A 25,990-nucleotide genomic window follows, 5' to 3' on the forward strand; every position below is an offset into this window, starting at 1 on the left:
GAGCTGCTAGTCCAGATTGTGGGGCGGTTCCAGCAATTAGATCATGCAGGCCAAAGCCCAGCTGATCTCTCGTGTAAATACGATAGTAATCCATTGACAACAATTAAAGATAACTACATGTCATTTTCACTCTCATATTTTTAGGATATGGTTGGAACTTAAACTCCTTTAAACTCATTTCAATTCATCATTATAATCTTTTTAAATCTTAATATAAAATATAATAAACAATTCAACTTTTTCAAATTCTAAAATAATAATAATAATATTAAAAAATAATATTTTATCATCTCAACTCAACTCAACTCATTTCAACATCCAAACGTAACCTTAATGTTTTGTTTCTTGTGTGCAATTACATTTATGACCCTTTATTATATTAATTGGTCGGTGCATCTTTTAGGCTGCGTTTGGATGTTGAACTGAGTTAAATTAAATTGAGTTAAAATGATAAAATATTATTAGAATATTATTTTTTAATATTATTAGTATTTTTAGATTTGAAAAAGTTGAATTGTTTATTATATTTTGTGTTAAAATTTAAAAAAGTTATAATGATGAGTTAAGATGAGTTGAAAGGAATTTAACTTCCAAACGAAGCTATATACGTAGAATTCTAAATAGATAAATCTAGCATTAGCCTTTGTTAAAAAAGTAAATTTCATCTTGAAAAATTATAAAAAAAAAAATTATTCTTTATTAATGAAACCCACTTTTTTATAAAAGACTTATACGAAATTTGTCTATTTGAGACTTATACCTAATATTATTCTTACAAAAAACACTTCTTGAAAATTTCCACCCGTACAACGTTTCTAGTTTACCAAAGACATTATTATGGATGGAACATTACGGACGAAGTGACGACCAAATAAAGAGAAAACAACACCAAACCTCCACTAAGATCAATCTATTTCTACTATTCCCTCGTACGCATCAGAAACTTGAGCAATCTTGGGAAGTACGAATTTAAAACATACTAAGCTTAGTTTTTTAGAATAATAAGTAACAGGCTCAACATAAAACTACGCCACCATTCTTTGGTATGTCCGCCAAAAAGATGAACGCAATTCAAGATGCTTGTAATGACTAGGACAGGGCAATTTGAATGTGGTTTACTTTTTACCTTCCAAATTTCCCATCATCCAGTGCTATGACTCTAGCTAGGGGTGATACCCGCCCCCTACGGGGCGGGGCCACCCCTCCCCCGCCCCCCGCCCCCGCATATGCGGGGGTGGGGAATTTCTCCCCGGACCCCGCCCCCGCATGGCGGGGGCGGGGTCCCCGTCCGTTGGGCCGGGGTGCGGGGGTGGACCCCCACCCGTCCGCACCCCCCGCCCCCATACTGGGCCTTCGGCCCAGTACATTTTTCTGGGCCCTACTTGGCCCCGAATCGGTTTTTAGGCCACTTTGGGCCCAGAATTCATTTTTGGGCCATTTGAGCCCATTATTTAGATTAAAAAGTATATATATTTAAAAACAGGAAAAAAAATATATATATATAAGGGATATATAGAATCATACATTGAACTATTACGTTATTAACTAATTAAGTAGTAATCATCACTAAGGCAGTAAGGCACTATGCTAAAATATTTTGTTCACAATTATACAAATTAAGAGAACTAATAAACTATTACACTATTACAAACTCCTCTAAAAGAAATAAATATTACAAATTATACAATTAACTATTGTAGCAACATTACAATCAATGTTAAATGAATAAAATCATAATTTTTCAATTTGATCAATTTGATTTTGGGGTGGAGCCGTAGCGGTGAGTTCACTGAGTGGTGAGTTATGTCGATTGCTGTGAGACTGAAAATCAAGATCATAAAAGTCAATAAGTTATAAAACCTGAAATATTAATAAGTTAAAAATAAAACAAATTAGAATTAAAAAGTTATAAAGATGAAACAAAATTTTAAATGCAAAAAACAATTATGGAAGAAATTGTGCAAAGTGCAAACCATGACAATGGTGGGTCCAATACAAAGTCATACTGCATCGGAGGTAGCCGTAGACGTCGTCTCATGTATCACTATAAGTATTAAATTTGAAATCAAATTAATGAATACCAATTAAATGAAAATAAATAAATTAAAATAAGAAATTATAAAATGAAATTAAAATAAATACCAGATCCAAACTGATCATCACTATCCTCCTCGACGTCGGCCTTCTCATACTCAAGAACATCCGGAACATGAATTGGAGTTCCCTTGATCCAATTCTGCGTGCAAATCAAAGCCTCCACAGTGGCAGGAGCTAATGAACTCCGAAATGAATCTAATACACGTCCTCCCGTGCTAAAGGCTGACTCTGAGGCTACTGTGCTAACAGGGATGGCCAAAAGTGTGCGGGCTATCTCTCCAAGGATGGGATACTTCACGGCATTCACCTTCCACCAACTTAATATATCAAAATCTCGGGAAAATGGTAGAATCTCTGCTGCTAAGTATCTGTCTATCTCTGACTGAGCCTCTATAGAACTCCGAAGGAAGGGGGTCTGCTCATACCTCTCACCCCACTCCAATCTACGTCTTTTCCCAACCTCGACTTCAGGAAACTGTGAGCTTGAGGCTGAGGGGGTAGGTGTAGGTGCCGCAATATTACCACCCCGCAGGGTGGAAAACTCATCAAATAATCTAGTAAGGGTTTCCCGAACCCTTGCTGCAATAAGCTCTGCCCATACTTGCCCGTACGCAAGGCCAATCCAAATATCATGCCATCCAACTTATACCTCGGGTCAAAGACGACAGCTACATATAACAAAATATTAGCCTTCGTTAAATCTCCCCAATACTTGTCGTACTTTGTCCTCATAATCAATGACATCTCCCGCATTCTAATGTGACCACCCGCGACCATGTCATCTAATTCTTCTTTTACCCTACATATTTGCTGACATACAATATTGGATGTAGGGTACAAAGTTCCAGATAGCCTCATGGTGACATCGTAAAAAAGCCTCAAAAACTCTACAAAATTAGTTACAATTTCCCAATCATCCTCTACGGGTTTCCCCAATCCCCGTGATCATCAAAATATTTAACATATTGGATGTCTTCGTCACCCAATAATGTAAATGCCAGCTTATATTCTTGGGCCGCCTCCAACATCAGAAATGTTGAGTTCCATCGTGTAGGCATATCAGTACAAAGGCCCCTCTTAGATGTTAGGCCCGCAGATCTCGCAGCAACCTTGAATTTGTCCAACCTCGAAGGAGAAGATCTCACCCATCTCACAGCAGTCCTAACCCGAGCAATCGAGTCATGAAGATCTCTCAAACCATCAGTGACAATCAGATTCAGAATATGTGCCGCACATCTCACATGCAGACACTCACCACCCATGAGTGTCTTATTTGCCTCTCTAAGATAGGTCTTTAGATGTCCCAATGCAACATCGTTAGACGAGGCATTATCGACTGTGACTGTAACCACTCGGGTCAACCCCCACTCCTTTATTGCGGCCTCCAAGGCCTTTCCAATTGTCTCACCCTTATGATCGGTGATTTTACAAAATTTTATAATTTTCTTTTGCAATGTCCAATGACAATCAATAAAATGCACAGTCAAAGACATATAATTAAAATTTTGGATCGATGTCCAAGTGTCAGTGGTGAGACAAACAAATTGATCCGCCAATTGACCCCTCAACTTCTCCTTTTCAATGTAATAATGTTTTTTTACATCCTTTGCCACCGTGTGGCGAGAAGGAATGTTAAACCTTGGTTCCAAGTAGCGACAATACGCTTGGAACCCTTTCCCATCAACAATTTGAAAAGGTAGCTCGTCCATTATGACCATACGAGCTAGGTGTCTTCTACACTCATCGGGATCATACTTAGTATACCCCTTCAAAGTTGCACCCCCACTAGTCTCATCCGCCATTTTTTTAAGTCCAATTTCTAGCCTAGATTGGCTTTTGTCTTGTAATGATCTTAATATTGGACTTTTTTTGCATTGCTCTTCTAAGTGCACCTTTAATTGTGAGGTGCCATGTTTCCTATAGTGACATCCATAAATTTTTCCACAATAGTTACACTTGGCTTGGGGGTTACTTGAGTCACCACCCTCTAGTTTGGTGAAATGACTCCAAACTATTGAAGCAGGTTTCTTGTTGGGCTTGGGGGCGGGGCAAGGTGCCGTAGGGCTAGGGGTAGGGGTTTGACTAGGAGGGGTAGGTGTAGGTGTAGGGGTAGGGGTAGGGGTGCCCTCGGCCTGGAAAGGAGAGCTCGCACTAGAATCTGCTGGCATATCCATAACTCAAGCAAACAACAAATCTGAAATTATAGAAAACATAGCAAATATATAATGAACATAAAAAAAATTAGAATAAAAAATTATAATTATATATATAATTCATCAAACAATTGTAAAAAATTTAAAGTCATAAATTTTAGGCATTAAAAAGACACATTAATTATTCAAGTTATAAAAAGACTTATAGTGGTTTTAGTTATTTATATATATATATATATTTATAACTTGAAAGACTATAAGGCATAAGCATAGCAACTATATAAATTATAATGAACATAAAAAAAAAAAAAAAAAAGTAGAATAAAAAAAAGTACCACTTGACATTCATAATTTCATATATATATATATATATTTCATCTTAATTCATTATATTGAATTTCGAAATACCCTAGTGCATTCTTTTTTTTTTTTTTTTGTTCAATTTGGTAGGGAACATCAAATTCTGTTTTTAAACCCCTAAATTAATTTTTTAAACCCCTAATGCATAGCAATTTTAAAGATTAAACCCCTAAATTAATTTAGGGGTTCCAAAGATTAAAACCCCTAAATTAATTTAGGGTTTCGGATTGGGCTATTTAGGGAATTTCGAAACCCTAAATTAATTTAGGGGTTTCAAAGATTAAAACCCCTAAATTAATTTAGGGTATTTCGAAACCCTAAATTAATTTAGGGGTTTCAAAGATTAAAACCCCTAAATTAATTTAGGGTTTCGGATTGGGCTATTTAGGGAATTTCGAAACCCTAAATTAATTTAGGGGTTTCAAAGATTAAAACCCCTAAATTAATTTAGGGTATTTCGAAACCCTAAATTAATTTAGGGGTTTCAAAGATTAAAACCCCTAAATTAATTTAGGGTTTCGGATTGGGCTATTTAGGGAATTTCGAAACCCTAAATTAATTTAGGGGTTTCAAAGATTAAAACCCCTAAATTAATTTAGGGTATTTCGAAACCCTAAATTAATTTAGGGGTTTCAATCTGGGTTTCAAAGATTAAAACCCCTAAATTAATTTAGGGTATTTCGAAACCCTAAATTAATTTAGGGGTTTCAAAGATTAAAACCCCTAAATTAATTTAGGGTTTCGGATTGGGCTATTTAGGGAATTTCGAAACCCTAAATTAATTTAGGGGTTTCAAAGATTAAAACCCCTAAATTAATTTAGGGTATTTCGAAACCCTAAATTAATTTAGGGGTTTCAAAGATTAAAACCCCTAAATTAATTTAGGGTTTCGGATTGGGCTATTTAGGGAATTTCGAAACCCTAAATTAATTTAGGGGTTTCAAAGATTAAAACCCCTAAATTAATTTAGGGTATTTCGAAACCCTAAATTAATTTAGGGGTTTCAAAGATTAAAACCCCTAAATTAATTTAGGGTTTCGGATTGGAGCCCTAGACACAATAATATTGAAATTCAGTGATTTACACACATTATATAATGCAAAAAAAAAAAAAAAAAAAAAATCACAGCACACAATTCACGGGTCACATTCAAAATTTCAAAGATCAAACCACATGCACAATCTAAACTCCACAGCACACAATTCACAAAATCCCATCCTCCATCTCCAATAAACCCCATCCTTCCTCCAATCTCCATTAAATATGTAAATAAAAAAAAAAATGATTTAAAAATTTGGGTTTCTTACGGCTTACCTTCGGAGATGAAGAGAGATGAACCGGAGAGAGAGAGAGGTGATGGACCGGGCGGCGGCTCACGGCTGCGAGAAGTAACTCAGAGAGAGAGAGAGGCGAGAGCGAGGCTGCGCCGCTGCGAGCGAGAGTGAGAGCCGAGAGGTGAGAACTGAGATGCGAAGTAGGGGGAGCTGCGACTCTGCGTAAGGGACGAAGGGTTTCGGTTTTAATTTTAAACCCAGGCATGAAACGACGTCGTTTCATGCCTGGGTTTTTTTTTTTTTTTTTTTTTTTAAATATATGTAAATAACGTATAATATATAATATAATTATATATAATTATAATTATATATATTATATATAATAATATCCGCGGGGCGGGGCGGGTTATATCCGGGGCGGGGGTCACCCCAGCCCGCCCCCGCCCCCGGATGTTGCCCCAGATGCGGGCGGGTGGCCCCGCCGCCCGCATCTGACGGGCGGGGTGATCCGCCCCGCCTAACGGAGGCGGGGCGGAAGCGGGTCGGGGCAGCGGGGGCGGGGCCCCGCTGCCCACCCCTAACTCTAGCAAACCAAGTGTGTCGCAGAATCAATGGCAACTCACCTGCAAAACAAGATTTCCGTGGATGCCGCAGCAGACAACAATTCGGCACTCACTCTCCTTTGCTGGCCTCGTATGTGTTCAAGATCAGCAATCTAAATCACCTCATACCATCAGTGCCAACCGAATAAAAAAGACCCAGAAATTTGAATTTTGGCGCACTAGACAAGACTTGGCTGTTACTGATTCAATCAAATATTTCCCAGCTGATCCGTTGCTTTCCAATGGTCACGATGAATCTGATGTGAATCATGTGACAGCTCAGTCGGCCCAAGGCTTGTTACCAGCAGCAACCCATCGCAACAGCAGCAGATCAGGTGACAAGATCCGAGGCATGAACATCTCTGATAAACCAAATCACAAAGTGAGAAACTGGGGAAATAAGAAGCACACTGCAGAAAGCTCTTGGTTTGACCAGAAACTATTCCAGTCATTTCTCTACCCTTGCAGGTAATGTTGTGCAGTTACACCAACTGCAAAAGCTGATACTGCGCCAGAATAAAAGCTAAAGATACGTTAATGCAAGGCTCTTTTTTTTCTCAATATCAAGTACATTGAGAATTTATTTCAACTAGTCAAAAGGAAGATTTTGCTTAAGGAGGTTGTAGGCTTCAATTCAAATTTCAACCTCAGGAGTTTAGCCATGTGAAGGTATTGACTGACGCAGCACCGAATAAAACTTTTGATATTGATATTCTTCCCTAAAATTGAAATAGCTCAGTTTGGATACCAAAACCATCTCAACCCATCGCATCTCATTTTATCTCATCTCATTTTATCATTACAATTTTCACAAATTCCCACGTAAAATAGAATAACAATTAAACTTTTTCAAATTCCAAAACAATAATAATATTAAAAAAATATTCTAACAATATTTTATACAACTTTCATCTAAAACCATTTCATCTCATCTCACTATTCAAATCCCACTAAGCACTAATGACGAGAACTAAATAATCAACTAATTATTGCACATTTTTGCATTTCAATTTCTCCTCAGTTTCACCTCATTTCAGATGCATTTACAAATATTTCCCCTGCAGTCATAGTCTACCGAGAACAGCCCCACATTACACAATATATGTCAACACCAATACTTGCTTTCGAATGTTCATTCAACTCCCTTCACTATCCCCTCTTATCCTAATAACTTATTTTGGAATTTCTCCTTCAAGGTCTTCTTTTTATCACAATCTCACTTACTTTCCGCAATACCACATGTACAACACTATTTCACTCTCATTTTATGAAATATATGGCATGGCAGTCCAAATTTAGGAGCTAAAAAGCTTGCAGCGCCATATAATCATCATATGATATAATTTGATTACTTCTTCGAGGTGCAATAGGTGGCACAACTCCTTAGAATACCTCATCCTCCGCGTCATCTCATTGTCAAGGGTAACCCAATTCAAAGGCTGGCCACTACATATGGTAAACCATGCACAACAATTTTTAGGGATCAAGGATGCAACCTTTGCAAAAGCAGAACTGCCAAATGGTAAGAACTAAAACCAATATACTCTATTTATCTCTTGATCTTAAATTATCCGGCATCTTTAACATGGCATTTTCCCTAATAGTGTCACAGAAAATATAAATGTAATCCACAAATAAATACCATGTAATCCACAAATGTTTTTTCTTTTTTAAAGGTGAACAAATGTTAACAAGTATAAGCCCCTAGACTAAGTGCTTGTTTGATTTCTAGAGTGCAAACGAAAGACATAATTCTTGGAAATTTTTCTTCATTGAACTAATATCTAAATGTGAAGTTGTGTTTGGAGTTATGCTGAATAAGGTAGGTAGAGGAGAGACAAATGGAAGGATTTGAATAGGGATGAGAAAAAAAAAACCGGAAAAAGAATAATAAGAAGGAAATGAATAACATAAAAACATAAATAATAAGAATAACAAGGAAATGAATGAGATTGTCATTGCACTTCAGTGAAATGCAACATGCAATGGAGGAAGCACCACTGGTAAGGGTGGCATGAAGTCCCAGCAATAACATCGATGGAGTGAACACATCATGGGAAGACATGACGACTTATGGTTGTTGCTTGATGTTGTCAATGGAGTGGTTTGGCTTGGGAGGGAGGGAGGGAGGGAGAGAACCTTTCCATAACAGAAGCCGGAATTTGATTTTCTGCTTACTTGAAAGTGTCAACTAATTAGAAGTCATTAACGATGATACCGGGTTTTTTTTTTTTCTTTGTAGAGTTAAATAAACCTACGGGGAAAATGAAAAACACTTTTTTGCAGTAAAAAAGGGGTACGGTCTACATCACTGTTTACTTAGATTATTCAAGAAGCACCAACTTCCCGACTAAAAGACCAGTTAAACAGAACCTATGATGTCAGACTACTACAGAGTTAAATAATCAAAGCATACCGTGGCAACATGCATTGGGTCAATCTTAATAAACCAAAGGTATATTAAGTAAAAATGAGACAAAGTACGTCAGTCCACAAAAATCTCCACATATGGGTGATATAACCATGTAGCAAAACATGCAGATATCATATATCACCCGAATTCATCTGAAAACCATAACTAGAAACTATGATGACCAGAATCAACAACGGAATAAAATTAAACTTATCATATACTCTTATAATATTGCAACTCAATTGATCCAGAAATCAAAACTTGAAATGCCCATAGGTTTCGGATATTTACACAACTTCTAAGAAACCAATTTGTTTGCAACTTCCATGCTGTGTACAAAAAATACTGTTCAGCAGGCCATAAGATCAGAGTTAGCCTAACCGAAGACACATCAAATAAAGAATTAATCCTAAAGCCCTATGAACGAATGAACACAGAACATAGGGTATAGACTTTGCTGAAAAATAAAAAGTTTTTTTTGTATTATCATACCCAGACACCATGATTTTTTTTGTTCAGCAAAAGAAAAGGATTTTAGGAATTTAAAAGCAGAACAAAGCAGTTAGATGACCTAGGAAAGGGTCAGATAGGAATTTTAAGGTCACAAACCGTATAAAGCAAAGCTATTTTTTCTTTGTTACGAGTCCCGGAGATCGTGCAAATGTAATACCTTTACCCAGTTAAACCTAGACCCACGTAACACACCCACATCACACGGATCAAGTAAATCATCGGCTTTTCACCGAAGGAAAGTAGCCCCTAGTAATTGTTTGCACCCAAAATTCAAATCTTAAACCTGGGAAGAGCATACTCCCAAGATCAATGCCCTTACAACTTGAGCAACCCCAAAGAAGACGTAAAGCAGAGCTATTAGAAGCAAACTAAATATTAAAATCAGCCAATCAGGTCTTTTAGGCAATATTGATGCACCAAATAACATAACTAAGACAAATTAGAAGACAGTACACAAAATATGCTCCTAAATGGATGAAAAGATTCAAAACGGGAAATAAAAATAATTAATGAAGCACAACACTAAAAGGAAAACCAACAAATCATATATTGTCCAAGCTTAAATGTCATAAAACATAGCCTCGGACAAATTGATGATGATTCCCACTAGTTTGCAAGCATATGAACCTGTACAAAAAAAGCACTCAGCCTAGAGCCTTAAAGATTTGCCGTATTTCTCAACATATCCCTGCAAGTAAAAAATTTATTGTTAATTTCTGGGACCAAATTATGTCCCTAAGATACGTCTTTCCTTATACATTTTTTTTTCTCTAGAATCAAGACACTCACCTCAACAAGTTTAACAATTTTTGGACGTGATGAAGAGAGATATTGCTTCACTGATTCCAAGGTGGTTGGAACTTGATGGGATTGTAAGGTTTTAAGAACCTTGTCTACCACTTTTTTTACTATCATGTTATGTGCATCCTTGCTGAGATGGCCATCACGCCAATTTGGTTTCAATAACTCTTTAACTAAATCTATAAGGGCAGCACGAAAATGTCTCAGTGCTTTTGGTTCACCGTGAATATTTCCATCTGTCTTATGCCCAACATCCATTTCATTGTCTTGTCCGCCCCTACTTACTTTTAAGTCCTGATGTCCTGATGCATCATTTTGATGACTTAAAGCATGATCATCATTGAGCTTGCTCCTTTTTGTCCTATCATTGACATGAGAAAAGCCCAAGGGATTCCCTTCTTTAGGCATCATCCCATTTTTCCGGTCAACAGCAGAAGTTCCAACTGTCTCTGCTTCAGTTTTAAGAGAATCTCTTCCATGATGGTGTTTTTCTAACACATTCTCATAAACTTTATTATGAGAAGATACAGAAGTTGTATCATTGTGACATTCTAGGCCCTGCATCGCAGTTAATGCAGGATTACCATATTTCCTCTGGAGCAATGTGTCCATGGATGCCCCATGACTGTCAAGAGAAACTCTAAAGGATTGATCTACTATCTTGGGTAGCTCAATGCTATCATGAAGAGGATCATATTGGCGATCTGGAGATGATATACCAATCGGAGGAATAAAAAAAGATGGTCGGAAAGGTACAGAAGGCTCCCAATCATTTGAAGAAAATTTTGTTTTATGTTCAGCACAGTGCAATGGTACATTGGCTAGAGGTAGATTTTCTGATTTAGAACCAGAGAAGGGAGAATAACTAATCAGCAAGGAAGATGATCCAGAAGCATGGCATTCTTTCTCACTCTTCAACAGCCTTTGAGCACCAAGAGAACTTGTACTGAAAGAGGAATAACTAAAGGGCAACGAAGATGCTCCCCAGGAAGAGATACGGTGAGATGGCAGCATGCCAGTACTCGGAAGAAAAGTATCTGAGCTTGAATTCAGAGAATGGATCCTAAGTGGTGAATTACAGTCACTCTGCACATGCTGGCTCTGTAGAGAATGAGAAGAGAAGATCTCACTGTGGTAATTGCGTGACAAAAGAACAGGGCTACTTGAAGAAAATCCATACTTGGGAAGCAAGTTGTTCTTTACTACCGAACTACCTCTACTGTTTGACGAAGCATGGTCACCATAATTATTTGCAGGCCAGTTTTCTGTCCGACTCTCTCCCCCTGCATCCTTAAACAAGACAGAGACCGGATCGTCTTTAGACGAAGGCAAATGCTGGGAGTCGGGATTAATGCACGAAGACAAGTCCTCTTTCTCAACCAATGGAAGTTTATGTTTTTTATGAAACTGATGCCACCTTTGGCTTTCTCCAAACTCCCTTGGCAGGATTGTTTCTGAAGAGAAGTGTAAAGAAAAATCCAGGGTATTTCCAACTGAAGATTCCTGTGGCTCAGGAAAACCAGGCGACCTTGATCTCTCTGTAATGTCCCTCAAACCTGTAACATGAAATGCTGCTTATCAGAATCAGCATAGAAGAGAAGGATCTTGGACATCCACACTCCAAAAGATTTAGTATACCTTTGTCCACCTGAACTTTTTTCCAATTCACAGCATCTGCTTCTACCTCGGACTTTTGGGTGGTATTATTCAAGTTACCTTTTATATGAAGAAACCTACATGAACTACCTCTGATGCACCACCCTTGTGCAAAAAAGTCACAAATAACAGACGGGCGTACGTTTCCTTCCTTAATCTCAGCACCAGGGGACAGACTTCTAGTCCTTGTATCTGGAGTAGCCAATCTGAAAAACCTAATGGTTAATAGGATTTGGCCCAATTCATTTTGAAAAGGGTGAAAAAGAAAAGATTTAATTACTAAAATAGTGCATGTGATCTTCTTATTGGACAGAATGATCCTAGATTGCAATTTGGTCATTTTATTTGTCAGGCTACATGTTAAAATAATTGTTTAAAAGTTAACAAAAATACATTTTAAAACTTAAAAATCACAATCAAAATTTGTTTTTTTAAGTTTGAAATGACCCAATTATCTTTTAGGACCCTCCCCCTCCGCTGCTTTGGATTGAGGGGGCAATCTCCCATTGGGTGACATGGCCATCCCCTAGTGGGTTGAGGTGGTTTGGATCAAGGTGGGGAGAACCCATCCACCTCATCGAGGTGGATAGAGGGTAGGCAATCCCCCTACACACATTGAGGAGTGGCTCGGCCACTCCATAAACCCCAATGTTGAAAGAGAGATCCTCTCTTTCCCATACAAAGCCACAAAGGAGAAAGGGATGCCCCTCCCTTTGCAACAAGCCAATCCCAACCAAGGAACAATGACGGGGGCCTCCCGCACCTCCTTGGGTGGGGAGGGGTTGTTATTGCCCCTCTCCTTCTTTCTTTGTTCTCAAATTAATTTATTTTTTAAAATTTTCACCCAACTTATTTTTAAAAAAATGATGTGGCTCAGAAAATGATATGTTTCCAAAGACTATCGGTGCTGTCATGGTGCAACTAATGGCTCACTAACAGAATATTCACGAAATGAGTGATTTGATTAAATTTGAAAGTTCAAGGATTAGAAAATCCAAATTTAACTCTCAATGATAACTTGTCCAAAAGGAAAACCACAAGGATCATTTTAGTAAATTACCCCAAAAAAAATATGTACAATACACTTTGTCATACCCCAATCTAATAAGTAATAATGGTAGGTAATGTATGGGATCCCAAATTGCATGGGAAGAATAAGTTATTGCTCTTTATAATATTCCAACAGGGCTCCAATTGTATCATTGACTAATACTTTTGGAGTATAGGTCATGTAGTTAGGCCTTCTATTGAGGCGTTACAGATGGTATCAAAGCCTATACCAATCAGAAATGTGTAACTTGAACCATGCCACATACAACAGACTGGCCCAACGAGAATGTCAGGAATATGAGGAGGGAGATTGTAATACCCCATTCTGATAAGTGATAAGGATAGGTGGTGTATGAAATCTCACATTGCTTGAGAATAAGAAGTTTTTGCTCTTTATAATGTTCCAATAGAGCTCAAATTGTATCATTGACTAGTCATTCTGGAGTATAAGTCAGTGGCTTAGGCCCTCCATTGGAACGTTACACACTTTACCTTCCCTCAAACTACCACTAGTCTTTGCATTATGATCACAAATTACCAAAGTAGTCACCTAAGGGACATTTGGACACAAATGAGACACTAAATTTTTAAAATTCTCAAAACTTCTCATAATTTTACTCATAAATATCACTCAAACACAAAACACTTTTCAATTTCAAATTTTCAGGTTTTTCATCTAATCATTAAAACACAAAAATCAATACAACTTTTACAAACTTTAAACAAAAATAATAATAATAAATTATATTCAAATAATATTTTAATTTTATAATATTTTATTCAACTTTTTCTCTCTTCTTTTCCAAAATTCAATAAGCATCTTAACTCAAACCATTTCATTACTACTCACTGAATTCTAGGATACTCCAAGTGTCCAAACGAGCCTCGTTTGTGAATAGTAGTAAAATTGTTAGAGTTAAGACGTTTTATGAGGTTTTGGGAAATGAGAGAAAAGTTGAATAAAAATATTTAAAGTTAAAATATTGTTACAATTTAATTTTTTTTAATATTATTTTTGTTTTGTAATTTGAAAAAACTAAATTATTTTTTGTATTTTGTTTGGAATTTTGAGATAGTTATAACGATTAGGTAATGATTAAATGAAAATTATTTAAAATTGAAAAGTATTTGTGTTTGAGTGATGTTTAGATATTGAGATGAGATGAGGTGAAATGAGACCAAAACCAACTCAACATCCAAATGGGACCTTAATTTCACCAGCATCACCTTACCTTGATTCCATTTGATTTTTGTCATGCCCTGATTGCAAGTCCATTTGCTTAATTTCTTCCCTAGTATTCAAAACACCATTGGCCTCCTCACCTAAGTGATCTTTCATTGGGAAAGCATTAGCCATATCATTTCTTGTGCTGCTAAAAAGGTGGGTTTCAGCATCGATAATGTCCTCAGTGCATGAAAAAGCCTTGCTATCACAATGTGATTCACTACAATCTTTAAAGACCTTGTCTTCTGGAACCATATCTTTTCCCAATTCTATATATTTTGAATCCGCATAGTTCAAATCCAGTTCTTCCTTTTGTGTTGTCAATGGCTCATTTGAATGACTAGAAAATTTGGAATTACCATTACTTTCCTCTATAGCAATGTACTCAGGTGAGATCTTCACTTCAGATTTTTCTAGGGTATAAGAACTCGATCTCAGTAGCCTGTCATGCCCCTCAAACTCCATATCTCGACTAACATCTACATGGAGGAAACACTAAATCAAGAAATAGAGTAAAAAAAAGTGCATCCTCTAAATAAAAGCTTGGAGCCAATATACAATACTAGATTAATTCCTAAAGGACGTTATCCAGTTATGAGTATCATTAAAGGATCAAGAGATGATTATGGGCTATGTAAAAGACAATATGGATATATAAGACGAAAAAACTTTTAAAAAAAACTAGCATTCCATCTAATGGGGATTTGCTGGAAGGAAATAAATGAAAAGGGCTTAGCCCCAAAAAAGGTGAAAGGGAAAATGAAAGTTTACACCCAAAAAAAGTGAATAATCCTAAATATACTTACCCAATCAATAAGTGGTCGTAGGAAAAGTTCAATTCCCTTAGAAGCCCACTCCTTCCAAATGAACAAGGAATACATCTATAACCTTCCGTGTGACAATACTTTGGTGTCTATTGAATCAATCTATCCAATCTACCTAACAAGCCAACCAATCCACCAATGCTCTTGGCATATCCCACTAACCAAGGAAAGACAAGGACAATAAATTCCCATGCAACACAACAATGTTACACCCCTAATGACGCACTATCTCTATACTCACTTTGCACATACAACAACAGTTAACTACAACCTTCTTGTGTTTTTTAGGATAATCAACTCATTCCAAAATGTTAAGCCCAAGTACTTTAGTAGTTTAAAATACATCCACATTTCTCAGGGTTTGGATAGTTACACATTATTTGATTACAAGGAAACTTAAAGGGGAGAGTGAAAAAAGGAAGGAATGAGTTTTTCTTTCATTTTGTTGGGACGAATTGCAATACCCCTAGATTGTAAATCCCACATCGGGTGGGAGGATAGGTGTAACGACCCAACACTGTAATTCTAAGGTTGGAATATTGATAATTTTTATTTGGCTTAAATTATATTTATAGGCCATATTGGATAAACCTACGAGCGATAAATTATTGAAATTGATTAGAAGTTTTAATTAAGCTCAATAACTAGATTAAATCTTATTTATTATTTATTGAATAAGTTAGACTCATTTTAGAATTTAAAGATCAGCCATTAGAAATTTATTTCAATTTAAAATCATCACTGATTAAAGCCCATACACAGTCTCGGTCACTTTCAATCCTACACTAAATGAACTATTAGAGTATGTGTTTAATTTCAAATATACTAGGATTACAATTCTAGAATCCTCTTCACCTTAAAATTCCTAAACCCAACCCATACCATCTTATAAATAGAGTCTCATGCATTGTACGTGCACCTACCTCTTCAAGCCTAGACTTTTTGTTTTTAGTTCTCTTTTTACCTTCAGCATGTCATAGCCTCATCTCCCCCACCATGAAACACGGCAAGGCCACCATTATCTCTTCCTCCCTCCTAATCACAACCAACGCCATCCCTCCATCGCACCTTGATCAATTTTGTATCAGAAATTTTAGGAAGCAACACTACAAATTAAATAGATTGATCGTAAATTAGGATTAACATACGTTAGCTAGTTATATATATTATTATTAAAGCCAATTCTTTGGAAGCCAGTATTTATATACCACACATGTCATGATATTTGCAAGCACGCCATTCATCATAATTCATGATCACGTTTCATTCTCATATTATAGTTATGCATGTATTATGCATCTCATGCATCTTACATGCATAAGACACATAAATTTTTATAAGATCAAATGTAAGATAAAGATCAGATTAATCAGATGGCCACTCAGACACATGGTACCAATGCAGTTCAGGGTGAATGTGCAAGTCACGGACTCAAGTGTGGTCCACCATAATATGCTAGAATACTATCAACGGCTCCCCTTGCAGCCGCGAGATGTGGGGCCGGTGCACAACCTTGCACATAGGGTTAAATGTGTTGGTCAGTCAGACCAGTAAGATAATTCAGATCAGCCAGACAAGTCGTTAATTCAGATAAGTCATAAGTCATGCATGTCATAGCATGCATATGAACAATTATGATTTTAAGTTCTCGGAATAAAATATTTTACGAAAAATTTTATGTTAAGTAGAACGACTTAGTCTAGGGAGGCATGACAGTAGCCTAGATCATGTACAGAGATTTTCAGTTATGATTTTATGGCACGAACTTTGAAAATTTCAATAAATACTTTCATGCACTCCCTCTTATGATCTCAGTAATTTTAATAAAGAATGATTTTATTTATAGAATCTTTGTACCTAGCACTTCCTTTAGAATAAAAGAAAATATTTTTAAGTCAAGGTCAGCAGTAGCACTTCGGCGCCAGTGATTTAAAAAAAAATGATGTATTTCTTAACCGTGAGGAGCAGGGTGTTACAATAGGGTTGTGACGATGTAACTTTAACTAATTTTTTTTTATATATAGCACATAAATGTGTTTAGCGCTTTCCCTTGGTGGTGACAAATCTTCTCCACAAAGGCTTCCACCAAATGTGAGGAGGAGGGGGCTTACTTAAACAATTGTAGCTTTCTCTCTAAGTCGCATTTGGAGATAACTCAAATATACCACTTATTCTTGAATCCAAAAGTTCGTTAACAAAAGAATATATATCTTACCTTGGGAAGCTTCTAGTCTTGGCAACTACTTACGCAACACATCTCAATTGTTGAGCTAAAATTTCTGATATTCGAAATGTATTTCAAGCACACACATCATTCTAATCACAATATTTGAAAGCAAGAGGATAGATATAAGTGAGATGTAGCTATCTAATCGTGTATAACTTATACCTTTGGGATTGAGTGAGTTATGCATCGAAGGGTGGTGGATTTGATGGCTTGCTGGTGTAGTCTTGTTTGTAGCCATGGCAATTTAGATGTTTGGAGGAGGGTCCCCTCGTGTTTGATGTGGTGTATTTGGTAGGAACGCAATGCTCTGACTTTTGAAGACTATGAAGGACAGTGCTAGATTTTTTTTGTAAGTAAATAACTAGAATTATGAATTATTATGTTCAAGCCCTCATGTATGGATGGCAGCGTGTGATCATTTCTGCTCCTGTAGCTTTCTAGACCTTCATAGAGTTGGTTTCCATTTTTTTTAATCCACATAGTTGGATGTTTTCTACTGTAGACTTAGGCCCCGTTTGGATTCAGAAAGTGTTTCATCTCATCTTATCATTACAATTTTCTCAAATTCTCAAACAAAATATAATAAACAATTCAACTTTTTCAAATCCCAAAACAATAATAATATTAAAAAATAATATTCTAATAATATTTTTTTCAACTTTCATCTAAAACCATATCATCTCATCTCGGAATCCAAACCAGCCCTTAGCTTGCACCCCCATATAATTCTGTTCACAATTGTTTTTTTTTTGTTGTTTCTGTGCCTTTTTTTACAGTGTGAAATGCATTGATTGCTCAGGGAAAACAGTGAAAAGCCAACAAGTTTCTTAGCCACAACTCACTTGGGAACCACATTCAGGATGTCCAAAACAAAATATTCAAATTGCATTGAAGACACTAATAACAGACCCTTAACCATCCATCCAATGTTGTCCCAAATAAAACAGTCAAATTGCTTTAAAGATACGCACAACAGCCACTAATCCACTCACAGTAATTTGTCCACTATGTAGGCGCAATAGAGACAAGAAAATCATGTAAATCTCAAGCCATTAAAGTCAACAGCAATGACCCAAGTACATAGAGTTCTAATAAATAAAGCTTTTAGTTCCTATATCGATCTCTCTTTGTCTTTGAACGTCCGATAATTGCGCTCCTACCACAAACACCACATGATGCATATAGGGACCATCTTCCACACAATTTTAATTTGTTGAATGCATCTTAGATTTGTCCAGCAGGCTAGAACTGCCACAATTGTCTCAGGCATAACCCAAGCCAAGTCTAGTCTACTAAACACCTCATTCCATAACACTCTAGCTATCTCGCAATGTAGTAGGAGATGGTCCACAGACTCACCCCAGTTCCTACACATGCAACACCAATCTGCAATGATCACCCTGCGTTTTCTCAAATTATCAGTTGTGAGGATCTTACCCAAGGAAGCTGTCCACATGAAAAATGCTACCTTGGGAGGCGCTTTATGTCTCTAAAGCCTACTCCATGGAAATTGAATATTCAGTCTTCAAAGCTGCTCATTTCCCAATCTTGTGCCGCCCGACTACAATTGATATTCCACTGGATTTGCTCCCCCGATATCACCATAACTTCAGCCACTGAAACATCTTTGGCACTTGCAACCCGGAAAAGTGAAGGAAATAAATCTTTTAAAGCACTGTTACCACACCAAATATCACTCCAGAATTTAATCCTAGAACCCTCACCCAAAAGAAATCTTGTATGTCGAGTAAAGACCCCCCATCCTCTTCTTATGTGTTTCCACAACCCCACTCCATAAGCCCTTCTCACTTCTTTAGAACACTAGCCTCCCCATAAGCCTTCATATTTGCTATCAATCACCAAATTCCAAAGGGCTTCTGATTCCTTATTGTATCTCTACAGTCATTTTCCAAGTAATGCCCAATTAAAACTTCTCATATTTCTAATACCCAAAGAACCATTTGAGATAAGGCAACATACCTTCTCCCAATTGACTAGGTGGAATTTGAACTCCTCACCCACTCCACTCCACTTCACAAGAAATCACGTTGAAGTCTCTCAATTTGGAACGTCACACTTGCTAAGATAGGGTATAGACACAAAAAGTAAGTTGATAAATTAGATAATGTACTCTTGATCAAGGTAATCCTACCACCTTATAGGTACATTCTCTTCCAACTTACCAGTCTCCACTTTACTTTCTCAATCACAGTGTCCCATAATGAAGAAACTCTCAAGGCAGCCCCCAATGGGAGTCCAAGGTAAGTCATAGGAAGAGAGGCAATCTTACACCCCAGAGTGCTAGCCAGCTGCCTTATGAGATGAACACCTCAATTGGCACCATCTCTGATTATCGAAGTTCACTTTCAACCCAGACGCTGTTTCAAAAAAAGGAGAAGGGCCTTCAGTACTCGAACTTGGTTATGATCTGCCTCACAAAAAATAAGTGTCATTTGCAAATAACAAATGAGAAATATTAATAATTCCTCTATTCGAGGTTCCAATTGAGAAGCCAGCCCCAAAACTATTATTACCCAGTGCTGAGGTCATTCTGCTCAGCGCCTCCATCACAATAACAAAAATTAGTGAAGGCAACGAGTCTCCTTGTCTTAAACCTCGTGTGCTATTTAAAAAACCAGCTGGACTTCCATTTATCAAAACTTAGAATTTCATCGTTGATATGCACCAGCAGATCCACGACCACTACCTCTCCCCAAAACCACACCTCCCGAGAAGGTAAAGTTCTCCATGTCTAGCTTGCAAATAATCCCTGCAGTGCCAGCTTTCAATCTACTGTCAAGAAATTCATTGACGATAAGAACCGTGTCTAAAATCTATCTACCCTTTACAAAAGCATTTTGGGGTTTTGTAATTATCTTCCTCAATACCTCATTGAGACGATTTGCAAGCACTTTGGAAATTATCTTGTATACCCTCCTAAGATCATCATTTAACACGTCCCAACATGTTTGAAAGAAGCTCATAGAAAAACCGTCAAGACCCAGTGCCTTGTCTTTAACCATTCTCCTCACCACTTCGTGAACCTCTGCCTCCTCAAAAGGCCTCTCTAACCGACAAACATCATGTGGCCCAATAGAGTCAAAACCAAGCCCATCAAGTGTAGGCCGCCATCCCACCTGCTCGGTAAGTAACTGCTCAAGAAAATCAACTACATGATTATAAATCACCTTATCTTCCCTACACTCAACACATCAATTTTCAACATCTCATTGTTGTTGGTTCTCCTACGAGAGTTAGCCATTCTGTGGAAGAACTTTGTGCTTCGATCTCCTTCTTTTAACCACAATGCTCTTATTTTTTACGCCAAGAAGTCTCTTCTAATAAAATAATCCTTTCAAGATCTGCGACCAACATTGTCTTCCGAGCTAATTCTTCCTGTGTGAGAGTTCAATCCTCTTGTATCCTCTCTAACTTCTGGATCTCCAACACCTTACTTTTCTTGCATTCCCCCATATCACCAAAAGACTGCATGTTCCAAAACTTTAAATCTTTTTTTCAAGCTTTTAGTTTACCCGCAAAGATGAAGCTAGGGGTACCCTGTATCTGATAAGAGGACCACCACTGTCTAACACTGTCCACAAAACCTTCAGATTTCAGCCACATATTTTCAAATCTAAGCCTCCAGACGCCTTCTTTGGAGACCACCACAATCCAGCATGATAGGCCAATGATCCAAACAAAGATGAGGCATTCTTTTTTGCCATACGTTCGGAAAATGACTTTTCCATTCTGGTGATAATAAGAATCTATCCAGTCGAGACCACGTCTGATTATTAGACCGCGTGAAGAACCCCCCGCTAATGGCAGATCCACCAAGTTCAAATCAAAGATGCACTTCGAGAATTCTAACATGGCTGGCCGCACTCTTCTATTTCCAAAACATTCACTTGGAAAACTTATGACATTAAAATCTCCACCAATGCATCATGGAAGGTCCCACCAGCTATGTACTCCAGCTAATCCTTCCCACAATAGTATTTTGTTGTTGTCTAAGTTTGGTCCATATACACTTGCAAAAACCCACAGAAAGTTATCTGTCACACTCTTAAAGGAGAGCATGCCACCGTGAACACCCCTATGAATTCCTCTCTTTTCTCCACCACCCGTCTATCCCAACAAAACACCTCCTGATGCCCCATTAGATGCCAAAAACACTCAATCCAGTGTACACAACTCCATAAACTTCACATAATTCTTCTCGTAATTATTTTTCAGTTTTGTCTCATGTAAACATACAATGTCCCCCTTCCACTCACGAAGCAAGTTTCTTATTTGGAGAAGCTTATTGGCCTCGTTGAGCCCGCATACATTCCACGACACAATTTTGGGTTTCATTGGGGGAAGGCCAGCCCCTTTCCTTTTGACCTGTCTCTGCTGGAACTACCCTTATAATTCATCAACTATGTTAACCTCTTAACCTTTCGTTGTTTTGTTTAGCCAGTTTTCCTGTATTGTTGGTGCCCCCACTTCAGTGGCGGTAAGCAGAGCCATAAACTGTTACTCGAAGCCTTCACACTCCATCCCCACACATTTTGTATTTCCTTTACCTTGTGAAGTACCCAGTCTGAAACACTAGATTGAACTGGTAACGTATAATTCAAAGGGATAGGCTCACCCATTCTGAATTCCATCGGCAAACCCTGTGTCTCTTCTGCAAAAAAATTTCCACCCTCCCCAACAGGCCCACTGAGCACCTAGACTAGTCTCTGTGAATTCTCTTCTTCAGAAAAAGGCAGTTCTTCACTGCCAAATTGGGAAAGGTCATCTGAACACGCTTCCAAATTTTCCTCTGAGTATTCATCCATCTCAGAATCATCGAGGAGTCGTGTTTGGGGGTTCGTCGGAGTATACCCTTCTCCCCCGCATCCCATCAACGCTTTTTGGCTACCACTCGACGGTGAAACGACACATGGAGGTGTAGGAATGCCCACTAGATGCTCCACCACCGTTTTTTGGACACACGGTGTGTACTGGCCACTTACTGACTATTCCACCGCCATCGCCAGTGTCTTCTGTGTCCCTGTCCCCTTCGACGGATCCTCTGCCATCCGCTTGCTTCGAGTCAAGTTTTCCGATGGAAGAGTACGACTTTCACTGTTGGATGGAGCCCCTTTGTGTTCTCTCCACACGGGTTGGGTTCTTCCGTCATGCTGCCCCATGGGTTGAGGCTTGACCCGTAGGCCCACTTGACTTCTCCCCATGGGCTAAATCTCGTTTTTTCTCCACACTAGCCCAACCCTTCGAGCCTCACCCCTTACTTGGTCCAGCAAATTTGAGTCCACCCTCATATTCTGATGTTTATTTGTGACCTTATTGGGCCTCCGATCGCCTAAGCCCATCCTGTCCTTGTCACTTTCCTTATTACCCTCAACACATCTCAGCACTTTTTCCACCTCATCCTACAGCTTCCACAATTGTACCTGCATCTCCACCAACGTGCTACGTACGTCAATCTCAGGCCAACACCTTCCATGCCAACCAGTGTTTTAAATTTTGTACTGGCCGAAATTTTTCGTTTCGGCCGTCCGGCCAGTATAGGTACTATACCTGTTCCGTACCGGCCAAAATACCGGCCGGTACTGGTCGTACCGGCCTCAATTTTGGCATGTACCAGCCGATATTTCGGCCTGTGTTTTTTTTTTTTTTTTTCATTTTTTCAAACTACAAGCTTATTTTTTAACTTCCAATTCAGACTAGAATATTTATAATATATATATATGTATTTATATATAATTTATTTATATATAGACTATTATTTTGGAATATAATTTTTATATGTATTTATATATATAATTTATTTATATATCGACTATCCCAAAACGTTATCTCGAAACGGTACCGGTACCGAAATATTTTGTTCCAATGCCTTGACCGGTACGCCGTCCGGTACGGTATTCAAAACATTGATGCCAACACCTTCCATGCCAACGTGCTACATACGAGGGGCTCGATGCATATTTCCAGCAGTGTACCCATTTTCAGACCTACCACCATCGGCCCCTACTCACTGTTCAAGGCGAAACACCGCCGGCATGAGCACCTCTTTATAGGACCGTATATTCGGTTGAAGCTCTTCCACCATTGGCCTCAAGTGTGCTCCTCCGCGAGACCCATCCATGTTTCTCCCTTCTTGTAAACACTCCCACAATGCCTCCCTCAATCTCCTCCATCCCCTCCCCCCTCCTCTTCAAGTATAAAGATAAAGTTTCGCCTTCCTCCCTCACTATATTCTACTACCGCCATATATCAACCACGGTTATTCGAGCACCGTTGTGCTATAAAACTACGATATCCCTCCCTAATCGACATGTAAAACTCCTTTTTATCTCCTTTCAGACAGTCCTCCAATGCTCTCCCGAGCCATTGCACTATGGAAAATCCCAGCAGTGACTCATGCTCAATCTTCCAACCTCCTCTATGATACGTAGCAAACATCCTTCCTTCACGAGCGAAAATAACTTTGATTCAATCACAAGCTCTCTTGTAAACCCCATCTGGATACCACTGATGTGCTACTACGATCGTTAACGTAGCAACATCATCGACAGAATGGAGAAAAAACTAATTTTCGCAACCGTACGGAGAGAAAGTGTATGGAGAGAAAATAATATATGGATCTAATCCACAAGCACCCAAAGTATATATATGTGTGTGTGTGTGTGTGTGTGTGTGTGTGTGTATTCTCAACTATTATCAGTTCAACTTCAGGCTGAGCCACAACTGCAAAACCCTTTGCCGGAATTGCCATACTCAAACTATTATAAACCGAGATGAACCAGAATTTAAGCGTAATATTAGCATTCCAGCACCAGATCCTTCCCACCTTTGGCCTGCCGGCGCTCTTAGATCTTTGGCGTAAAAACCAATGGGAACAAAAGAAAAAATTAGATTGTGCTAATTAGTAAACCTTCCTTGCTCACCTACCACTTGAGACAAAATATTAGTGGAAATCTCTAAGAAATCAAATTAGAACAGAGACGATATCATCTACGGCCAATTTAGCTCTAGGAGCTAGTTATGCATTTCAAGCACCTAAAAATTTGATTTACTATATAGCAGTTCTTCGTGAGCCCCTGGCATGCTCTCTTCTCTGTACCAAACACGTAAATCAAACAATTTCCAAAATGTCAAAATGGTAATCGCTCTATCACCATATTAATGAGAAACTCTCACAAAATAAAATGCACAAAAACAGAAGTTCTAAAGAGGGAACAAAAAAAAACAAAGCAGAAATCGCCACAATATCATGCATAATCAACGCGTATAAACATAAAACAATAATGTCAGAATCATTCGCATAAGAAAAGTATTCAATTACAGGAAAAACTTACCGTTAGGATCCTCATCGACTTCAATTGAAGAATCTGACGCATTCACCTCGTCCTTCTGATCCACCTTTTTCTCCTTCACTTCCACTACTACTACTTCTTCTTCTTCTTCTTCTTCTTCTTCTTCTTCTTCTTCCACTTCCTCTAGTTCTTCGTCTTCTTCTTCTTCAACCTCTTCAACTTCTTCAACATATTCTTCGTATTCTTCAACATCACCATCTTCTTCCACTTCTTCATATTCCGGTTCTTCTTTTTCGTCGCCATCGGCATCTGAAATTTCAGCGGGTGCACCGCGATCCTCGTCATCGTCGGAGGGCGTGGCGGCGGAGACCGAGGGAGGCATCAGAAGTTAAGAGCCCCTAAAATGCAGAGTGTATTTGGCTCGTACAGTAACTGGCCAAGGATTGAGAGGGATACAGACGCCGAGGTGTAATTGAGTGGAAGCGATCACGGTTGGGCGCTAGGTCAGCTTCCTGTGTATTTCGCATAAAGATTACCCATTGAGAAGAGCTGACCAAATTCCGTTTACACGAGACACCATATTTCAGCATGATATCCAAATAATATATTTTACAGTATATATTATAATACATATTTTAAAATGAAAATTATTTTATAAAATACTTTATAAATAATATCCTATTTTATAAAAATAATATCATTTTAAAATATAAAAATGTAATAGAATTTTATTACTTATCATCTTCACACACTATACACTATATTTATTTTTTTTTATTTTTTTTTTTATTCTTCTTAAACTAATTGAATTATTTTACTCATTATTCATATACCATATATTTGGTAAGAGAAAAAATTAAAAATAAATATGATGTGTGGTGTGTGAGGATGATAAGTATAATTTTTCTTTTGTAAAATGATATTATTTTTATAGAGTATTTTATAAAAATATTTTTTTTAAATATTATTATGTAAAGTATTGTAAAAGTGATGTATTTATCATTTTTCTTACTGTATAACATATTTACGAGATTCCTGAATTTAATTTTTGGAAAATGCTTGGTCGTACTCGAAATGTGTTCTAAAAAATGTCTCTTGGTGTATTTTTTTTAATTTAAATGTTTAAAAAAATTAACACTAATGAATTTGTGTATATCTTTTTATATTTAAAAAATAAAAATAATAAAATACGGTATGGGCACTGTTGAGACACATAGAGGGCAACCTAGCATCACCTTTATTTTTATGAAACATTTTATGATTAAAATATGAGAAAATCTTAAAACCGATCAGTCCATTATATCCTAAATAATAGTCCCAATATATGAGTGACACGTAGGCATTCTAAATTAATTCTCATGTAGCCGCACATCACATTTGAAATTTCTAGGTCGATTGCCCCTCTTGACGAAAAGAAAATCTCATCATCTTCTCCAGACCAACGAAGTACCTCCACTTCGCACACTGTAGTTCACCTTTTTTTAT

General features: G+C 37.8%; 1 protein-coding gene across 4 annotated transcripts; it reads right to left on the reverse strand.

Annotated features, from left to right (window-relative positions):
• Positions 1-959: 959 nt before the first annotated feature.
• On the reverse strand, positions 960-25,085 carry LOC121266837 (zinc finger CCCH domain-containing protein 36-like). Of its 4 annotated transcripts, none has more exons than XR_005940924.1 (8): positions 24,548-25,085; positions 14,152-14,623; positions 11,852-12,084; positions 10,202-11,769; positions 10,040-10,100; positions 6,460-6,848; positions 1,584-1,587; positions 960-1,157 (listed from the first exon to the last, which is right to left on the reverse strand). XR_005940924.1 is itself a non-coding variant. In XM_041170673.1 (5 exons), exons 1-5 carry the CDS (start codon positions 24,885-24,887, stop codon positions 10,062-10,064), a joined length of 2,643 nt encoding a protein of 880 aa, XP_041026607.1. In that variant the 5' UTR covers positions 24,888-25,085; the 3' UTR covers positions 9,893-10,061. The 4 variants fall into 4 exon arrangements, 2 of the variants coding, with proteins under 2 accessions (XP_041026607.1, XP_041026606.1); XR_005940923.1 differs by having other exon boundaries at positions 6,460-6,992; XM_041170673.1 differs by lacking the exons at positions 960-1,157; positions 1,584-1,587; positions 6,460-6,848 and having other exon boundaries at positions 9,893-10,100; positions 11,852-12,075.
• Between the last annotated feature and the right edge of the window lie 905 nt (positions 25,086-25,990).

Source organism: Juglans microcarpa x Juglans regia, chromosome 5S, assembly GCF_004785595.1.
Source record: "Juglans microcarpa x Juglans regia isolate MS1-56 chromosome 5S, Jm3101_v1.0, whole genome shotgun sequence".
NCBI lineage: Eukaryota > Viridiplantae > Streptophyta > Magnoliopsida > Fagales > Juglandaceae > Juglans > Juglans microcarpa x Juglans regia.

Bases quoted from the DNA above. Each gene is read 5' to 3' on its own strand.
- LOC121266837 (XM_041170672.1), bottom strand. From the start codon at position 24,887: ATGCCTCCCTCGGTCTCCGCCGCCACGCCCTCCGACGATGACGAGGAT. The intron at 12,085-14,151 runs GTAAGGTGATGC...ATTAACCATTAG, and splicing joins AAAAATCAAATGGAATCAAG to GTTTTTCAGATTGGCTACTC. The intron at 10,101-10,201 runs GTGAGTGTCTTG...TTTTACTTGCAG, and splicing joins AAATTGTTAAACTTGTTGAG to GGATATGTTGAGAAATACGG.